The sequence below is a fragment of the Engraulis encrasicolus genome, chromosome 18, assembly GCF_034702125.1.
Source record: "Engraulis encrasicolus isolate BLACKSEA-1 chromosome 18, IST_EnEncr_1.0, whole genome shotgun sequence".
In the NCBI taxonomy this organism is placed as follows: Eukaryota; Metazoa; Chordata; class Actinopteri; order Clupeiformes; family Engraulidae; genus Engraulis; species Engraulis encrasicolus.
Window position 1 is genome coordinate 27,164,674 of NC_085874.1, and position 21,164 is coordinate 27,185,837.

Sequence of the window (21,164 nt, forward strand, 5' to 3'; positions counted from 1 at the left end):
AGGTCAGACTCAAATAACACCCAGCTGACCTCATTTCCTGCCAGCAAACACTCATCTACCTCCAAGCCACAAACACAAACACACAGGACATGTGGGGGGGGACGACACCGTCATTTCTGTTTGTTCTTCAGACTTGGGAACTTATGGGCACACAGACATAATAGGCAGTGATTGAGACTTCAGGTCGGGATTGCAAGTGTCTTAAGCTGTGGCTGGGCAATTAAGCTCCATGTGCTGAGCAGTACAGAACAAAGTTCCCGCATCATAAGATACACACAGTACACCACCACACCCTGCTCAATTGCCAACCCATTAAACCGCATCAACTAGGTGTCTGTGTGTTGTGGTGTGTGTTACTAGCATGGTGTATGCTTAAACACAACTGACTAATCTCATTCCAGCAGTATTGTAGAGATGAGGATGAGGGTGTAGTGTACAGTATACGCATGTATGCGTGTGTATATGTATGGATATGTGCAGTGGTGTAGTCTACTTTTTTGTGGTGGGTATACTGTATATATTTGTGCTATCCTAAATAATGGATCAATCAATTATAGTTGGTTATACTGAAATCCCTGAACATTTGAGGTGGTTATACTGCGTATACCTGCATTCTACGTAGACTACACCACTGGATATGTGTGTATGGGTGCATTTGTGTGTGCGTGCATTTGTGTGTGTGTGTGTGTACTGGTTTTGGTTTTTAGTCAGTAACAAAACTGCCCCCTTTGCCCCATTTCTCTTCAACCACAGGAGATGGGGGGCAAGAGGAGTGCAGTGGGGTTGGGCAGACAAAGATAGATGATGAGGGGGAAAACAGATAAGACACAAGGACAAAGTACCGTCTGACTGGAGTACGAATACAGGCAGACAAATGTACACAGAGTGCTTCACACAGAAAAAAAAGACACCACAAAAATGTGAAGACTTTCTGCGCGCGCACACACGCGCACACACACACACACACACACACAGCCCTAGTGCACTCATCCATCTACCTCAAGTCATATGACAGGACTGTCTCACACTCTACAAAACACACACACACACACACACACACACACACACACACACACACACACACACACACACACACACACACACACACACACACACACACACACACACACACACACACACACACACACACACACACACACCAAATCAGAAGTTTTGTGGTTCTGGCTCTTTCCATCTGCACCAGACCATATGACGGGCATTACTCTCTCTCGCTCTCTCTCTCGCTCTCGCGCACACAAGGTCACATACACGGTTTCTCACACATGCCAAGAGGCCTGGACAGTGGGCCCTTCTTCCCTTTTAATCAGGCCCCCACGTGTCACAACTCATAACTCGTCCTTGTCCAAATCGTCCATGTCAAAGTCACTCAGGTCATAATCCTCCTCCACAGGAAGCTAGAGAGAGAGAGAGCAAGATCGAGAGCGAGAGCAAAAGAGAAGAGAAGAGAAGAGAAAAAGAGAGAGAGAGAGAGAGAGAGAGAGAGAGAGAGAGAGAGAGAGAGAGAGAGAGAGAGAGAGAGAGAGAGAGAGAATTTAGGTTGGGACATAAGTTGCATGACACAGCATATTTCAGACCCGAGAGACATTATGCAACCACCAGTTGAGAATAAAACTTGTGCACATCCAGTGTTGCCAGATCAGGCGGTTTCCTGCTTAGGAATGCCCGTCTGGGTAAAAATGGCACTGGGGCAGGTTTTTCTGCTAATTTTTGGCCATAGAAATCAATAGAATTGGGCGGGATTTGAGCTTTTTTGGGGGGCTGGAAATCATCACTCATCCCTGGTTAAGATGCAGAACAGCTAACTAAGGTTCTTTACAGAGGAAGTCCGCACATTTGATCTGCATTTTGTCACTAAAGTCGCTTTTCCACTGTCGGTTTTCTAGTAGGTCTACAGTTCGTCACAGGGCGACTCAGCCGCCACTTTTTGCTATTAGAAAAGCAAAAAGTGGCGGCCAAGTTGTGTTGTGTGGAAAAGAGAATTCAATGATTCAATGATTCAATCAAAAGAATCACGCAACAAAAATATATTTATCTCACAAGACCTAAAACTGATTCTCAATCGTTTTAGTTTGTTCCTGCCTCTTGTCTCTGACAAGGACATGTTGACATGCATACAAGCACATACCCAAACACCCACCGACTAACTTGCTTGCTCAGTCCACAAATACATAAACACTGGCACTAGCAGGCTTTCTCCACCCGTTCCTTCCTTCCCTCCCCCACACTCCTTCCTATCAAAGGTCTCTTGTGAGGAAGCTGTGCAGTCACTGGTTGCCTGCATGTTGTAAAACTCTGCCACCCTGCTTGACGTGTTCCAGACGTATGACCCACAGCAGAACAGTGCATGGTTCAGCTAATCACTAAGGACGCTTTTGTATTGCAAACCTGTGCAGCAGTTCACAAACACAGTGTAAACACTGTGTACTGGGGTCAATAGGTGAGATGTTGATAAAGCAAGCCTGCGTGGCTACACTTTAAAACAATACACTTTAGCGTTGTCATAGATACTCTCTGCAGGTGATATTGAGATCAGTACTACTGTATAACGCCACTCCATCAAGAACGTGCCTACGGAACGAAATCCTGTTGGGCTCTGATTGGCTGCCTGATTAGAGGCACTGAACATGTACAGTGATTGGCTGGCTGGCTTGCAGTGGTTGGTGGTCATAATGAGGTGCACATACAGCCCTCCCTTCCTCACCTCTCCATCTTTGCCGTCCCAGGGTTCCACACTGTGGACCTTTGGCAATGCCCCGCCTCCCACGGTGGATGTGGAGCCGCGGCCCATGGACAGGTCCCTGTGAGGGTCAAACAGAGCACAGGTTCATACAGCTTCAGATGGCAGACAATGGCTTTGGTTACATGGTATTTTTAATTTCCGAATTAATAATTCTGAATGAAATAGTTCAGTCGAGTTTACTTTGATCTTTCATCTAATTCCGAATTAAGAGGAGTTTACATGACGTTTTCAAAAGCGGAACTAACCTTTCTTTAGAATTCAAGTGAGTTAATTTGGAAATTAAATGTCTCATGTAAACGCAGTGAGTGGAACAAAAGTGTACAAGGTGGTAAGGCTCTAGGACCCCCATACTCAAATAGCGGCCCACGGGCCAGAAATCTATTTTTGGCCCTCGAATAATTTTGAAATTTAAAAAAAAAAAAAAAAAAAAAAAAAAAAAATTTTTTTTTTTTTTTTTGGTCCGATCGCGCTGCCGGCTCTTATTTTGAAATCGCGCCACAGACGCTAGGAAGATGCGTGCCGTGTCTCCGCCCCCTCAATCAGTTTCTCCCTGCAGGCTTTTTTTTTTTTTTTTTTACACTTTTTAATCTTTGGGCAAGTATGCTTGCCAGGATTTTGTAATCGTTGTTTAGTAAACTAATTGGTCTCCAATTCTCTAAATGGAGATGATCTTTGTGGGGTTTTGGTAGTAAGGTAATTATACTTTGATTCATGGAAGGGGGGAGAACCCCATTATCTAAACATTCTAAATACACTTTATGCAGGAATGGCACAAGCACTTTAGAAAATTTCTTGTAAAACTCAGCATTTAGGCCATCATTACCAGGTGATTTATTTAATTTAAGCCGGTTAATTGCTTCCGTTATATCCTTGGGTAGGATGACTGAGTCACATACAGTTTTGTCAGCTTCAGATAAAGTGGCTAAGTTGTTAGAGAGAAGGGAGTTAAAGAAGTCATCAGCTTTCAATTGTGAAAAATGAGTAAGGTAAAGGTTTTGGTAGAAATCTTTACATGTATTAGATATATCACTATGAGATGTCAAAACAGCACCATTTGACATTAATTGGTTTATAGTGTTGTATTGGGAGCGCTGCTTTTCTAAGTTAAAAAAATATCTGGTATTCTTTTCTCCATCCTCAAGCCATTGCCTTCTAGAACGAAAATAAAAGCACCCTTAGCTTTACAAGTGTAAATGTCATCTAGTTTATGTTGCATTTCCACTAATTCAGCTTTCTGGTTTTCGTTTAATTCATCATAGGGAAGACAAGATAAATTTACTATCCTATTAATAACGGTTGCCTCTTCTGATTTGTTTTGTTTAGCTTTTTTAGCACCAGCTTTTCTAAAAGTAGATTGAATCTCAAATTTGAGAAGTTCCCAGTTGCTGCAGAATTTGTTTTCATTAACAGCTTTACTGAAATAGGAACTTATCATGGAGTTAATGGCTACCACTAATGCCTCATCTTCAAGGAGTGAAGAATTCAGCTTCCAATATGCAGTGAATTTTCCATGCTGAACATTATCATCAGCTAATTCTCCCTGCAGGCTCCAAACAGAAGTGACTTTGAGGGTGGCAGAGGCTGTTGTGAGGTAGACTACTGAAGGGAAGGACGGTAGAACTTGTAAATTAATTATTTACAAAGTTCTCTTTGCCTCGTTTTTGAAAGTAATGGTCCACATTTCATTGCATACAGTGTGTTAGGACTTCGAATTGGTTTAGCACTAGCTGTAGCTAGTTGCTAACACAAATGAAGGCAAATTGTGTTTGAGCTCTGCTGGCAGCTAACTAGGGGTAGCCTACTTAAAAACGAATTGCTTGATAAACTTTTCACACTTTTAAACAGTCCCCAAATAGTTCGTTTGGAAAGCTAAGCCCCTCATAAGATTTCAAACAAAGTTATGAGCAACTTGATTATTTATTATTGGCTGTTGCATTTAATCAACATTGCATCAATGTGCCATTTTCTTGTTGGCAAAACCTGGTGTCCTCCTATCTATGTGTCCTCTTTGTTGTGTCCATTATTGCATCTGATTCTCATTATGCATGTGAGAGCTGCATAAACAAAGTCATAATAAGCAACATTTGTTTGAAAAGTGTTATCTTCAGGCTTATTGGTTTTCTCACTAAGAAATAAATGTTTATGAATGTAGTCTGCAAATATAGGCTAATCTTATGTCATTTAAAAAAGATAATCTTATGTCATAAAAAAAAAAAATACTGAAGGGTGGTTGGCAATGACAGCAAGGCAGGCACCTCACCCCACAGTGCTCCAGAAAAATGCAGGCCCTTTATGAGAGAAATGTTCTCCCATCCTGTCACTGGAAACTAAATATCTGCTGTGGGTGTGAGTGTGTGTGTTTTGTGATTACAAAGGCCTTATCATTTTTTATTTTTTTTGAAATATTTTTTTTGGTGGGGGTCGTGTCGTGTCAGCCCGGCCCGGCCCTTTATTGGGAGGAATTTTGAAAAACTGGCCCTCGGGGACTTTTAATTGAGTACCCCTGCTCTAGGAACTTCAGCAGACAGTACTTAAAAGTTTTTTTCTCCTAAATCTAATCAATATAGTCTCAAACAGCCATTCTGATTCCTTTCTTTATCAGATCAGACTGTTTTATAGTGATCATAATGTGTATACCATGCATATGCATACATAGAGTACAGTGCATACACTTATTGCCTTTTGAATTGATAAGTTATCCCATTGATCCCATGGAACCCCTGGCAATAGGTTCAACAGCTACAGTGTATCACGAAAGTGAATACACCCCTCACAGTTTTGCAGATTTTTGAGTATATCTTTTCATAGGAAAGCATTACAGAAATGTAACTTTGACACAATGATTAGTGACCTTTTAACAACATATTTAACCGCTTAAATTTCTTGTTCACACAGAAAAAAACAAAATACAGCCATTAATGTTTGAACATGTACTCACAAAAGTGAGTACACCCCAGATTAAAATCCGGTAGAGAAGGGGCTATGTTGGCTCGAATCGTCTCGAAATGAGACGAAATGAAAAGGGATGACAAGGGAGGTCATCAGTGTGCGATTCAACCTTTCTTTGCATTGAACTTTTACATTTTGAGTCTGCATCTGGCTTAAATAGATTGGTGTGAGATTTGAATGCAATCCTATGGAGAATATCATGATTTGCTTCAGTAGTCACAGTGCATGTTGACATGCATGTTTCTTTTAGGTGTATTTCAGATTGCCAATGTTGACAGCATTCATGCATCCCCAAACCATGTCAGTCCCACTACCATGCTTGGCTTACGAGAGGATACACCTTTTTTGTAAAACTCACTTGTTTACCACCACACATGCTTGACACCATCTAAAGCAAATTTGTTTATCTTGGTCTCTTCAGATCACACAACATGGTTCCAGTGATCCATATCCTTGGTCTGTTCATCTCTCTTGAGACCAAGATAAACAAATTTGCTTTAGATGGTGTCAAGCATGTGTGGTGGTAAACAAGTGAGTTTTACAAAAAAGGTGTATCCTCTCATAAGCCAAGCATGGTAGTGGGACTGACATGGTTTGGGGATGCATGAATGCTGTCAACATTGGCAATCTGAAATACACCTAAAAGAAACATACATGTCAACATGCACTGTGACTACTGAAGCAGATCATGATATTCTCCATAGGATTGCATTCAAATCTCACACCAATCTATTTAAGCCAGATGCAGACTCAAAATGTAAAAGTTCAATGCAAAGAAAGGTTGAAACGCACACTGATGACCTCCCTTGTCATCCCTTTTCATTTCGTTTCATTTCGAGACGATTCGAGCCAACATAGCCCCTTCTCTACCGGATTTTAATCTGGGGTGTACTCACTTTTGTGAGTACATGTTCAAACATTAATGGCTGTATTTTGTTTTTTTCTGAGTGAACAAGAAATGTAAGCGGTTAAATATGTTGTTAAAAGGTCACTAATCATTGTGTCAAAGTTACATTTCTGTAATGCTTTCCTATGAAAAGATATACTCAAAAATCTGCAAAACTGTGAGGGGTGTATTCACTTTCGTGATATACTGTATCAGCAAGGACTGCCACCTGTATTGTGGTACCTTTTTCCGACCATCAGCCACAACACAGGAAGGATAATATTGTGTAACATTTTTTCAATTCAATTCAATTCCAATTTATTATAGTGTGGTATCACCATAGTATGGTCTCAGAACACTTTACAAATGCATAATTAATATTACATAAAATATTGAATAAAATATAAAATAATAGTAAACAAAAACTACATAATTAAAATTGCAGGTTGAAAATGAAAAATACAATTGGCTCACTAAAATGAGAAAACATAAATGTTTTCAGCCTGGCCTTAAAAATGTCCACAGAGCCAGCATCCCTAATCACACGTGGGAGGCCCTTCCATAGTGTTGGGGCACGTAAGCTTATCTGCAAATGACTGTGGTATACTTTGGATAGAAGAGGTTGTATTGCTGTTTGTGGGCTGAATGATGGATGTCAAGTCAGGTTAAAAAATAATAACTCAAAAACGAGCAATAATTCCCTACTGTGCCCACAACATTGGGCTGAATTGTGTTGACTGAATGAAATGTAATTATTTAAAATCAAAGGCATATTGTCTATGCACCTTAACATTAGATGAGCCTAACAGGATTGTTTTTTGAAGTGGAGGAGACACGCTCACACTATCGGCTACTGATTAATACAGATTATAACTGGGTGCTGAATCCCACATAAAAACATAGATGAATGAAGGTAGAGAAGGACAGTACACTTCAGATTTTTCTCCGTTTATTCGCCTACTTAGTGCTGTCCTTCTCTTCCTTCATTCATCTAAACAGTGATGAATTTCTCAAAACCAAAGTTGCTTACTACATTAGCTACTTTGTTCAATGCATTTTCCCATTGGCAACTACCGAAGTTGCTAACAGGCTAACAACTTCTCTTTTGAGAAACTTACCCCAGGATTGTGCAACAATCAGTACTACATTATTTCCCACAGATTAATTGTATTTTATAGTGGGTTTCCAACCTTTCTCTTCTTGTGTACACCTTAAGCTTTTTTGTCCTAACTATGAGTAACCCCTCACTCGTGCTCTACATTTCTTCCTCTATCACAATGTGACTCCATGCATTTGTTATTAATCTTTTCCACATACTCCCTGCATTGGGTTTGCATACCCCCTTGTGGTACATATACCCCTGGTTGGGAAACATGATAAGAGGTGAGTATTTTCACCAATCTAGTTACTGGGTGAGAGAGTGTGTGTGCGTGCGTATGCGTGCGTGTGTGCGTGCGTGCGCACAGTATTCTCTGCGATCTCATCTCCGCAGTCTCTCACCTGAGGAACTCGTGGATCCCCGTCTCGCTGAAGGAGCCTCTGAGGAGAGCGAACTTCATCTTGCGGGAATTGATGGCCGCCATGGCGGGGTAGCCGAACCCCCCGATGCCCAGCGCCGACTCCAGATCCATCTGAGCGCCCGCCTCTGCCCACAGCCAACTGGGGGAGGGGCAAGAAAAAGATGAGGGAAGAAGTGAGGAGGTCAGAGGCAGGAAATGCTGTAAAATGCATACGGTGCAGCACTTTAACACATACAGTGCCTTCAAAAAGTCTACACACCCCTCTTCAAATGCTAGGTTTTTGGGATGCAAAAAATGACAGATAGACTAATAATTTAATACCTTTTTCCACCTTTAACCTAAACTATTAACCTGTACGATGCAATTGAGAAACAAGCATAAAGCTTTAAATGGAAACAATAGAAAATACAAAACATCAATTAACATGGTTGCATAAATATACACACCCTTAAATTAATACTTAGTTGCAGCACGTTTAGCTTGTCTGGGCCATTCCAAAACCTCAATATTATTCTAGTGAAGCCATTCTTTAGTAGATTTAGGCGTGTGCTTAGAGAAATTGTCGTTCTGAAAGATTTGTTCCTCTGCATCTTCACCTTTCTAACAGGGGGCCAAAGATTTTGTGCCACTACCACGGCCCCTGTGAAAATGTTCATAATTCCCTCCTCCCTAATGAAGGCCCCAGTTACAGCTGAAGAAAAACAGCACAAAAGAACAATGCTGCCACCACCATACTTCACGTTAGGTATGGTGCTATTGTGGTGATGTTTTGTGCCAAAAACACCTTTTGGAATTATGTCCAAAATGTTCAACCTCTGTTTCACCTGACCATAACACATCTTCCCACATGCATTTGGGAGATTACAGAAGTATTTTTTGAAAAACTTACCTCACCAAGATTGAACTTTTTGGTCATAATTCAAATCGGTATGTTTGGCGCAAAACATCACCGCAATAACACCATACCTAACATGAAGTATGGTGGTGGCAGCATTGTTCTTTTGTGCTGTTTTTCTTCAGCTGGGCCTTCATTAGGGAGGAGGGAATTATGAAAACTTCAACAGGGGCCGTGGTAGGGGCACAAAACCTTCGCCCCCCCTGGTAGAAAGGTGAAGATGCAGAGGAACTAATCTTTCAGAACGACAATTTCTCCAAGCACACGCCTAAGTCTACAAAAGCATGGCTTCACTAGAATAAGATTGAGGTTTTGGAATAGCCCAGACAAGCCCAAAGGTACTGCAACTAAGTATTAATTTAAGGGGGTGTATATTTATGCAACCATGTTAACTGAGGTTTTTTATTTTCTATTGTTTCCCTTTAAAGCTTCATGCTTGTTTCTCAATTGCATTGTACAGGTTAATAGTTTAGATTGAAGGTGGAAAAAGCTGTGAATTTATTTGTCTTTCTGTCATTTTTTACATCACAAAAACCTGACATTTGAGGAGGGGTGTGTAGACTTTTTGAAGGCACTGTATATGTATATATTTTTTTGGTCTTTTCCCACTTCATTTGATAGGACAGTGGGAGAGGTGGACAGGAAGTGAATTGGGAGAGAGACGGGGAGGGGTCGGCAAAGGACCCGGGCCGGGAATCGAACCCGGGCCAACCGCATGGCAGACGAGTGCCCTACCGGTTGGCCACGGCAGGGCATGTATCAAAGATATTTCACATTATCAAAAAAATGAAGGAAGAGGCGTGTGTCACAAATGAAACAAAGGACTTAACAGTTGCCTCAGGATCCCCCTTTATTTTGATGTTCAAGACGCCCTTTTTCCCTTGAAGAGCACCTGCACTGCACAATTGTTTTCAGACCAAAGGCAGTGCTCCCCATCTCTCTTTTTTAGTATTTCAAAGTATATTATGTATGTATTGTCTCTGGTTGACTAGACTTTAATGGTAAATCATGTGTACCGATAATACATATTGAGCTGCGTGCAATTTTAAGAGGAGGCTTCAATTCTCAATATACTGTGTATTATGACAATACAGGCTGCTTTCAGGCAGTAATTTTCCAAATAGTTCATGGAGATGGCAATTTAATTGGAAGATTGCCGGTTTAAATTTAGTAACAGTGGGAAGAATGTGGGATGAGAATTTACTCTTGAGCAAGGGCACCTAACCCTGCATTGCTCTAGGGACTGTAACTGCTAGCCCATATCTAAATAACGGTAAGTCAAATTTGGAAAGAAGTGTCTCCTGAGTGTTCATTAACCCATTTTAGGGTAAAGGTGCCCTCTGCCTATTAAAACCTAAATATAACAGCATGCGAAGCACATAAAAACATGAAATAAGTTACATTTAAAAGCTAGGACCCTCACTTTGCATTAGAATGTGTTCATTCAGCTCTAACATACCCACATTTTTAATAAAAATCTCATGATGCTTAATGCAGCGTATATGTCACTAAAATGGGTTAATGTACAATTTGGTCCTACTCCATCTTGCCGTGTAAGTCATTGCTTTTCGCCTTACCCCCACATCTTCTTCTTGTACTTGTCCGCCATCTTCAGCATCACCTCCAGGTAGCCGTTACGCCCAGCAGCTCCTGAGGAACACCAGAGAACATACAGTAGCAGTCATGTAGTTAGTGTGAATGGCTGCCATAGATGAGAGGACAGTATGAGAGGTGGACAGGAAGCGAATAGGGAGAGAGACAGGGAGGGGTCGGAATTGAACCCGGGTCGGCCGCATAGCAGACGAGTGCCCCACCGTTAGGCCACGGCAGGGCCATGGCTTTTTCTTTTTTTAATGCAAACTTATTTTTGAATTCATACTGACAATTAGGGCTGGGCGATATGGAAAAAAACCTATATCACGATATGGATTACTTTACATCACGATAACGATATATACTGTATCACGATATAGCACAATTACATACGTTTTCAGTTATTCTCTTTATTTGCTCTTTATTTTTTCATGTCGCCAAACAACCTTTCTTTAAAATGGATCTTTTTATTCTTATTTGTACTGTTACATGAACTTATAGTGTGTATTGTGACAACTGAAATGTGATTAAATGACATTCAATTGCATAAAATTGATAAAAAATTACTATCATGATATAAACGATATAGGAGAAAGGTCACGATATACACTTTTATATCACGATAACGATATATATCATCATATTGCCCAGCCCTACTGACAATCAACTCTTTTTGGGCTTTCAGAAACGTGACAGAGGCCAGAGTCACAACAGTACCGGTAATCACTGAAATGGAATGCAACATAATGAAGCACCAATCAGGCCGATGAGGTCCTTGCTTGTCATTCCGTTTCACTCCATAGATTCTATGCTCAGCACTGACTAGCAGCTTCTTAGTCTCCAGTGATCGCCACAGAGCAAAGTCACATGTTATGATGCGGCGTGGTGTGGTTGCCCCGGCACCCAAAATTAAGACAAACCAAGTGTTTAAACTAGCTGATGTGAAGAGTTTGTCACAGGGGAAAATGTGTGTTTAATTGGGTTGTGCTGCACCACACCATGGTCTAAAAGCATGGCAAGTACTAGTCTCCCAGGTAGCACAGAACAGAGCAGCAGGGAGTGACGCCTGGACGCTATCGTCATGGTGACCACATACCTGTGTCCAGGATGTGAGGTAGCACGGCGATGACACACAGCTGGCTGTCCTCACAGGACTTCTTCAAGACGTCTCCATTGACCATCTTAACACACACAGACACAGACACGCAGGAGAATTATCAACATGCTGCCATATCAACAATGCAGTAGACCAGCAGACACGCAGCTGAGAACACAGCAGACACAGTGTTCTAGTAGTCGAATAGGACAGAATTTTAAATGAAATGCTTGGGGAAAAAAAAAAAAAAAAACCACACACACACAGGCACACAAACGGACGCACACACGGACACACACACGGACACACACAGTTAGAGGCTCACCTCCAGAATCTCTGGCGCGGGCATGTTGTCAGAGAAGAGTTCCAGGCCGTGTGCCACCAGGTCCGCGCGGGTGCGGCCTCCCTGGTAGTCCTCTGGCTCCTCTCCTTTCTTGAAGATCTTAATGGTGGGGAAGCCTCGGATCTGCAGGCATAATAAGAGCAGCCACGCCTCATCAGGATACAGGGGAAAGGGGCTTGAAGTACAGTAATTCAAAAATGGAATATGAAAGTGAAAGCGCATTGGCAACACAGCATTTGGTCCCATCCTAAGATATTAGGGTATCGCCCACAGTTACACAAGGCCTGCTAGGCTTAATATGTTACGGTAGGGACACATAGGAGGCGAAGCAAGCGAAGCGAAGAGAGGCGAAATCCAACCGTCATCAGGTCGTCGCGGCGAATCAAATGAAATGGAACAGTTATGTTGTTGATTTGATTGGGCCGCGGCAGGCAAATTCGCTCCTCATTTGCATAACATTAAACCTTCTTTAATAATTTCGCTTCGCTTCTCTCCTGTTGGCTTGCTTTCGCTTGCCATTGCTTGCCTTCGCCTCTAGGAATGAATGGCAAAGTTTGCAAATTCGCGTGTATGTGTCCCTACCGTAAGGATGATCCAGGCTAGAGCGCCATCCTAGTAGAGAGAGGCTCACCCATACTCGGCTAATTTACTAAACCAATCATCCAAGAGACTTACTTACCCCATAGCGGCTGGTCAGCATCTGGTGCACGGTGGCATCTACTGCCCCCAGGCGAACTTTGCCCTTGGTCTGATCCTTGACCTCCGTGGCTGCGGCAGCCCACTCTGGCTCCAGGCTGTAGACGCCAGACAAGAGACAGGTCAGAGTTCTGATTTATTTTTTCTTTTATATAAAGATATTTTGTTGGGCTTCTGGGCCTTTATGTTTCAGAGAGAGACAGGAAACGAGTGGGGGGAGAGAGAGAGACAGAGAAGGATCTGCAAATGACCCAGGTTGGAATCGAACCCGGGTCGCCGGTGTAAGGGTCCAGTGCCCAGCCGTTTGAGCCACGGCTGGGCCAGAGCTCTGATTTGAAGTAGCATTGGAATACCAGGTTCTGCTGTGCAAACAGTTCAGATGTAAGCAACTGGACAATCTCCTAGAGCCTTGTGGTTGCATGACTAATGTCAGAAGTCTGTTTTAAAAGGTGGAAAAATCTGTGGAAAACTACTAATCTTGGCCAATTCTACAACGGGGAGTGAGGCATTCTTGCAGATCTATTTTGTTGTATTAGAGGGTGGTTTTAAACAAAAAGGTGTATGTGATGGAGTGACGGTTGTGGGTGTGTTCTGACTAACATGCCAACGAGCCTGGCTCTTTGGTGTAGCGGTCAGAGCCCCGGTTTACTACCCCAGAAGGTCCTGGTTCAAGTCCTGGCTAGGCAACTCTACTCCCCTTCGCTACAAATGGTGTCAGAAGTGGGATGGTACCATGAGGCCATCGGAAGCGTACCCATTGTGTGTGAGCCGTAATTCCATGTGAGGGACCCCCAGGATTGGTGACCCCGGTGCGAGGGACCCCAGCGATGGGTGAAGCATTGATGACGGGGCACACTGGATGGGAGAAGCATGATGGGCAGTTGCGTGAGGGACACCATGAGTGTGTGAAGCGCACAGGTGCGCTTCCCGAAGGGGAAGGCAGTGTGATGGAGTGACCATCACTAGGGTTGTGGGTGTGTTCTGACTAACATGCCAACGAGCCTGGCTCTTTGGTGTAGCGGTCAGAGCCCCGGTTTACTACCCCAGAAGGTCTGGGTTCGAGTCCCGGCTGGGCAACTCTACTCCCCTTCGCTACAGTGTAATCACCTTCAACTGCAAAATAAAATACCCACACCACCCACCTCCTCTTAGTTTTACCATTGATGTAACTTTACCTGAAGAAGGCCGGATGACCGAAACTTTGAATTAAAAGTTTGTTGGTGGAATGGACAGTGTGGGGGATTTATATAACACTTAAAATGACAACCCCACTGGGACAATATCCTACGCACCTGCCCAACTACAGAGGTGTGCAAAAGCGCTTTCTTGAACCACTGATGTGACCAACACACACACAAACACACACACACACACACTCACTTTTTGCAGTGGCCACACCAGGGGGCAAAGAACTCCACCATCCACACCTCCTCGCCCTGCAGCACAGTGCGGTCAAAGTTGTCATCGGTCAGCTCCACCACATCTTCTTTGCTGCCCCCACTGCCACCACCGCCGCCACCACCACCACTCTAAAATGAGAGAGAGAAAGAGAGAGAGAGAGAGAGAGAGAGAGAGAGAGAGAGAGAGAGAGAATTGCCATGGGAACTGTGACAAACAACAACGATGACAACAACGAGAATGTCCCCTTCATCGTGACAGCTGGTCCAGACAGGAGTGGCCATTGTCACAGCCGAGGTGCTAGAGTTCATTTTACTGGGATTACCATGGATACCACCCAACCAAAGTAACACTTAAGGTCTCGACATGTGAGGCTGGCACTTAGCGTTGGAGCAAACAAAGTCTTGTTATTGTTATTGTCGTGTGTGTGTGTCTGTGTGTGTGTGTGTGTGTGTGTGTGTGTGTGTGTGTGTGTGTGTGTGTGTGTGTGTAAGAATCATTAACATGCTAAAGTGTTATGGAAAACTTTTTCTGGGATTGTAGGGAACATTTCTTAGGTCTTGCTTGGACACTTTCTCTCATTAGCCAACATGTTTAGTTATCGTGGTCGAGAGGGCTTTCAGCAACAGCCAGCAAATTTGTCACAGTCCTTCAATATCAGCACATTGGGGACCTATTGTGTGGCGTTGCCTGGCAAAATGATTTGAAATAGTTGTCCCATGTGTCATCTACTGCAGTGTGTAATTCAGACATGGGCATGGGGTTTAATTGGCCATATGGTGTGTGTGTGTGTGTGTGTGTGTGTGTGTGTGTGTGTGTGTGTGTGTGTGTGTGTGTGTGTGTGTGTGTGTGTGTGTGTGCGTGCAAGTGTGTGTGTGTGTAGTACGAGTTATGTGTATGTGTATAATGCAAGCTATGTGTGTGTATAGTGCGAGTTATTCGTGTGTATAGCACAAGCTATGTGCATGTGTGTGTGTGTGCCTGCGTGCGCATGTGTTGAGTATGTCTGTGTGTGTGTGTGCATGCGATCTGTGTGTGTTTGCCATGTCTGGAAGTGTGTGCGTGTGTGTGTGTGTGTGTGTCATGTTTCCCACACACACCTGTCTGCTGTAGTCGGAGCCTCCAGCGCGGCCCGCGAGCCGCTCCTTGACCAGAGAGCGCAGGGTGTTCATGGCCTCGTCCACTATGGCCTGGCTACTCCTGCCACCTGCAAGAGGAGAAGCAAAGGCACTCGCATCACAGAGAAGGCACAGGAAATCACCAACACTGTGTGTGTGTGTGTGTGTGTGTGTGTGTGTGTGTGTGTGTGTGTGTGTGTGTGTGATGAAGAGAGCGCCCCATAGCCCGACTACTCCTGCCACCTGTTACAAAAGGTACACTACACAGAGCTCTGGCATCACATCACACAGCATGGTGACAGTGCTTAGTCTATAGTGCTGCTCAACCCAGTCGATAGTGCCACACCTGTGTGCTTGTGTAGTGGTCAGAGCTACATTACATTACATTGCACTTAGCTGACACTTACAGTATGTCACGCAAGTGAGTACACCGCTCACATTTTTGCAGATTTGTGATTTTATCTTTCCATAGGAGAGCATTAAAGAAATGGCACTTTGACACAATGATTACACAAACATTAATGGCTGTATTTAGATTTTTTCTGAGTAAACAAGAAATTTAAATGGTTATATATGTTGTTAAAAGGTCACTAATCATTGTGTCAAAGGGACATTTCTTTAATGCTCTCCTATGAAAAGATATACTCACAAATCTGCAAAAATGAGAGGGGTGTACTCACTTACGTGACATACTGTATGATCCAAAGTGACTTACAGTCATGGAGCAGTGTGGGGTTAGGTGCCCTGCTCAAAGACACTTGGATTGAGAAAGGGAGTGGAAGGGTGGGATACGAACCTGCAACCCTCTGATCTACTGCCCCGTGGATAAGCACACGTTTAGCACCAGACCCAGAGGCCCAGGTTGAAAACCAGCCAGCGGCCAACCTCCCGGCATTTGCTGCATGTATGTATACATCCATCAACAACTGCCATAAGTTTAAGAAATACATTCAAACAACTAGACAGTCGTCATGTTTGCTAAAGAATTTGTATCCAAGCCCACAAGTAACACTACATCAAAACTGTACAAGGCTACATCAAACCCATTAACAGTGAGACAGCTTACCTTACAATTTATATTCAAGCCTACGCATAACTATTACAAACAGAAAATCCACCGATAAGACAGATTTGCCATTAATAGTTGCGTGCACACAACTCTTCACAACATTGTGTCATCTTGTCTGTTGGTCGTTTGCATATTTACATGCCACTTAGGTCGGTTCCATAAACACCCACAGTCGCCACTAAAACAGATCACATTGCGCCCTGTGCACACGGAAATATTACACTTCGCTCTTGACTCCCTTCCAAGGCGTCCAAATTAAACAGTTGCATAACTTGTATACTTGCACTGTACACTAAACCGACAGTTGAAAGTCAGATCAAGTTGCAAAGCGTGCACCCCTGCTCAAACGATCGCAGGCTTATTGCAGAGTATACCGGTACGTCACAACTTTTATTACACTATAATAAATATTCTAACATGTACAGTCAAAAGCCAAAAGGTATTCTACAACCTTCACAAAACCTCAAAAGATTATTACTGTATCCAGCCAAAACATTCTGCACTCAGCATCCACTGTTAACATATTGCCCAACAACAGCGTAGTAAATGCAGTGGCAGGGTTGATACAGGAACGTTACCTGTACCAGTTACCTCTTTGGAATGCAATAATATGTTTGAATTGAGCACACCATGGCTAGATAAATAACAAGGAAAAGCATACCCTGCCCTTGAGCGAGGCACCTAACCCTACACTGCTCCAGGGACTGTAACCAATACCCTGTACTTAAAACAACTCTTAAGTCGTTTTGGAGAAAAGCATCAGTTAAGTGTAATGTGATGTAAAGTAGAGCTGCACAATATCAGAAAAAAAACCCGATACATAACAGCATGCAATACGTGCAATACACATGCGTGGCTTTGGTCATGGCGGGCTTCTCAAGTCAAGTCAAGTTGGTTTTATTGTCAATTTCTTTACATGCACTGGTCATACAAAGAATTTGAAATTACATTTCTTGCAAATCCCATGCAGACATAGACTAATCTAGGTAAGGACATAGACAGTATAGACATAGACAGTACTCATACATGGACATAAGACAGTATGGACATGGACAGTGCTCATACAGACAAAGTGCAAGACTGGACAACAGAAGACTTGTAGAGAACATACATTAAGAGGAGGTATTTGTTGTGCTTTTCCTAAAAGTCATTTTATAGCGTTCTGACATAGTAATAGTAGCATTTTGAAGAAAAATAAATATTAAAATAGGTCTATCAAGTACACCAGCACATTTCTTGCACATTTGTCAACATTCAGCAAGTGATAGGACTGGACAGAAATGTTTTACTTGTTCGCGATAATTAGGTCAGTTTCGCAATACGCATATCGCGATTTCGATACATTTTCGATATATTGTGCTGCACTAATGTAATGCACAGCTGTTTCACTGAGTTTGGTTTAATTTTCTTTTTACGTTTTCTTTATACCCCTTTGCCCATGTGGCTTGGCGTGGCATTTAAAGGCATACAGCAGCAGCAGAGGGATCCCTATCGAGAGAAGAAAAACAGCATCCTGGAAATTCAGCACGCAAAGGTCACCTAGACTAGGTGAGGTAGCCAGGCTGTGCCCTCCTAGTGAGGCAACACTTTCAGCATTGCAACTAGTCAGGTCAAGAGCGATGCTGCAAGTACTTTCCGAGTTCCCTAAACTACGGGAACTCTTTGTCGGTAAGCAAACCACCATAAGCAAACCAAGGGAGGCGGGTCAACCATGCCGTTTGGGAAATGTTCATTGTTATGCTCTTGGTCAGACCAAGTCTCGAAGAGATTTGAACGTGTATGATAATCAGGCTATAGGTGAGGTACCTTGGTATTCGGACGGATTGTTCTTGTTGGCTCCGAATATCTTGATGGTGGGGAAGCCGCGCACCCCGTACTGACCCCCCAGAGACTTGTGCTGGTCTGCGTCCACAGCGCCCACCTTCACGATGCCCTGCAGGACGACACAGACAGCAGAGGTCATAGGTCAGGGGAAAAAGGTCAACGGTCACATTGTAGGATCAAACAATTTGAGGCCCCCTTGTTTGAACTCACTTTACAGTCACATCAATGCCTGTGTGTGTGCAAGCGAGCAACAGAGAGAAAATACAGAGAAAGAGAGAGAGAGAGAGAGAGAGAGAGAGAGAGAGAGAGAGAGAGAGAGAGAGAGAGAGAGAGAGAGAGAGAGAGTGTGTGTGTGTGTGTGCGAATGAGTAAGCAAGATTTACAGCCACATCAATGCCCGTGTCTGTGTCTGTGTGTGAGATCTACCTTCAGTGCAGTGGCAGCCTTCTTCCAGTCTGGTACCAGGTTTCGGCAGTGGCCACACCTACAAAGAGGAAAGTGTCTCGGGTAAGATTCAAAGCAGTCTGCCGGTCCAATGACAAACTGTGTACCAGGCTTTTAACGGCCCTGAACAAAATGCAGCTGTAGATCTTTACCCTGACCTGTGTGCTGTGGTGTGGTGTCTACATTTGATGGCTCTAGGAAAGATAATTTAGTCTACCTCTACCTTATGTCCATCTTGTAAGATTATTTAGTCTATTTTCCTCTGTCTACCTAGCAGTGAAATGACAATGGCTACGTTTACATGACGTATTTAATTCCAAATTAACTCCATTTAATTCTGAATGAAGCTTAATTCCGATTTGAAAACGTCAATGGAAACACCTATTAATTTGGAATTCAAGGAAAGATCAAAGTAAACTTGATGGAACAATTTAATTCGGAATTATTAGTTTGGAATTAATAGCATCATGTAAACGTAGTGATTGATACAAACAATTTATCAATATCAGCCAGGGTTACACCACAAGGAATGCTATGAATGTGTGCTGGCAGTGCCATGTTCGCTGTTTGGGGAGTGGGGGGACGAGATACGATGAGTCATACTGCCCTCACCCATTCACCTGCCCACCCCTCATGCACACGCGCACACACTCACACACCAGAGTGAAGGGCAGGGTCGGTCATAAGCTCACCAGGGGGCATAGAACTCCACCAGCCACAAGCTGTCACTCTGGATCACTTCCCGGTTGAAGTTGGAGGGAGTGAGCTCCACCACATCGTCGCTGGGGGAGTACATGCCATGGGCCGACAACACAGCCCAGGAAAACACCAAGACACCTGCCGGAGAGAAAGGGAAGAGATGAAACAGTCACAGGGGAGCTTGTCTATGTTCCCACAGCCCATTGGTCCCGCATCATTAAGACATTTAACATTACTTTTTCGGACCATTGGTTCCACCACAGCTATACCTGCCATAGGGCCTTTATTTGAATAAGTTCTTTAAAATGTGGGAACATGGAGCAGCAAGAATAAGCTGCAGGACTGGGACCAATGGGCTGTGGGAACAGAGCTGACCCCAGTCAACAGTTCACTCACATTCACTTCAAGTCGCACACCTCCAATTCTACACAATTAATATTTTCAGGATATCCCAAGAAGCTTAATTTTTAAGTCGGCTATCTCAATTCTCCCAACTTCAGTCTGCCAAACAAGTAAAGAGTAGGACAGCACTTCCCCCTGGTGTAAGTTATCCAGCATAGCTACAAAACACTAAAAGCACTTCCTAATAGAACAGCCACTCTCCTCAGTGATTCCCAAGTGATTCCTCAATCCTTAATATCCACAGGCTACTTATGAAGGCAATAGTTGAACCTCCATAGACATACATGTGTTTACAACGATGAGTAGAATAGCATGTGAAAGTAGGCCTATACTGTGACAGAGACAACTTCTAATTTTCAAAAGTTCACTGAAGGACATAGTAACAACAACCATGGCATGGTTTCAATTAACTCGCCATAACTTTGTTGTTACTACAGTGAGTTGAGTTTTGGAGAAAGCACAAAGCATCAGTTTCCCGTTGTTCTATTCTGGTCATCCATAGAACATCTACGACACAGTTCACTGACAATTATGTCAAATAAAATGTACCATCTTTGACAGTAGAGTTCTACGTTACAACACACAGAGGAAGAGTAGTTACAATGTTTACAACACTGTTACAATGTTTCGAGTACCACTGTTTTCGCGGCATACAGACTGAGACTCCCAACGGAGTTCGCTCCCGGACGTGCGGTCCCCGGTGTTTCTATCACTCCCGGACTTGCGGTCCCCACCCGATTATATTTCACGTATTATCATATACTGCCACATACAAGCAATTTAGGGTTAGGTTTAGGTTTAGGGTTAGGGTTAGGGTTAGGTTTAGGGTTAGGGTTAGGGTTAGGTTTAGGGTTAGGGTTAAGGTTAGGGTTAGAAACAAAAAACTAACATCAACAAGATAACTGGCTCCGTAATATGGCGGTGGTACCGTTAGTCTGGCTAGTGGGAGCGAGATGAAATGGGAGTGTAATGAGATGGGAGCGTGAATCTGGGAATCGTTTTCGCAGCCAAAGTTAGCATCTTCTCGAGGTTACCCATCATCGATACTTGCATGGTGTTCCCAAAAAATCCACCAACAGAAGCATGCATTCATTATATGCATGTAAGACTTACCTAAAATTGCCCTCATGGTTGTTCAAACCTCCTTGCAAATACCGGTATGTCTTTCTTTGCCGCTATTATTACAGCTGTCTTCCAAAACTAGCTATCTGCAGTAAAACATGAACCGAATCTTACCGTGGCCCACGCTGATTGGCTAGGCCATGCCCATGCTGTAGTCTGACCAATCAAAACTCGACATGTAGGATCGATGCCGGTACCTACGGTGGCGTGCCAGGGACAACCGTAAAAAAAAAAACGCAGCCCAAACAGTGAGGCGCAAGTTCAACTTCAGTTTACATCATCAAAGGACGAGTGTAAGCCTAAACTTAGCTTAATTTGCGCCCAGTATTTTAATAAGAATAATAAACAT

At 43.3% G+C, this 21,164-nt stretch overlaps 1 protein-coding gene across 1 annotated transcript; it reads right to left on the minus strand.

Moving 5' to 3' along the window:
• Positions 1-1,117: 1,117 nt before the first annotated feature.
• pdia6 (protein disulfide isomerase family A, member 6) lies at positions 1,118-20,930 on the minus strand. The gene is made up of 13 exons (XM_063222452.1): positions 20,807-20,930; positions 19,285-19,429; positions 18,575-18,632; positions 18,131-18,257; positions 15,238-15,344; positions 14,120-14,268; positions 12,723-12,837; positions 12,026-12,166; positions 11,701-11,785; positions 10,589-10,661; positions 8,097-8,255; positions 2,723-2,819; positions 1,118-1,415 (listed from the first exon to the last, which is right to left on the minus strand). Exons 1-13 carry the CDS (start codon positions 20,820-20,822, stop codon positions 1,347-1,349), a joined length of 1,341 nt encoding a protein of 446 aa, XP_063078522.1. The 5' UTR covers positions 20,823-20,930; the 3' UTR covers positions 1,118-1,346.
• Between the last annotated feature and the right edge of the window lie 234 nt (positions 20,931-21,164).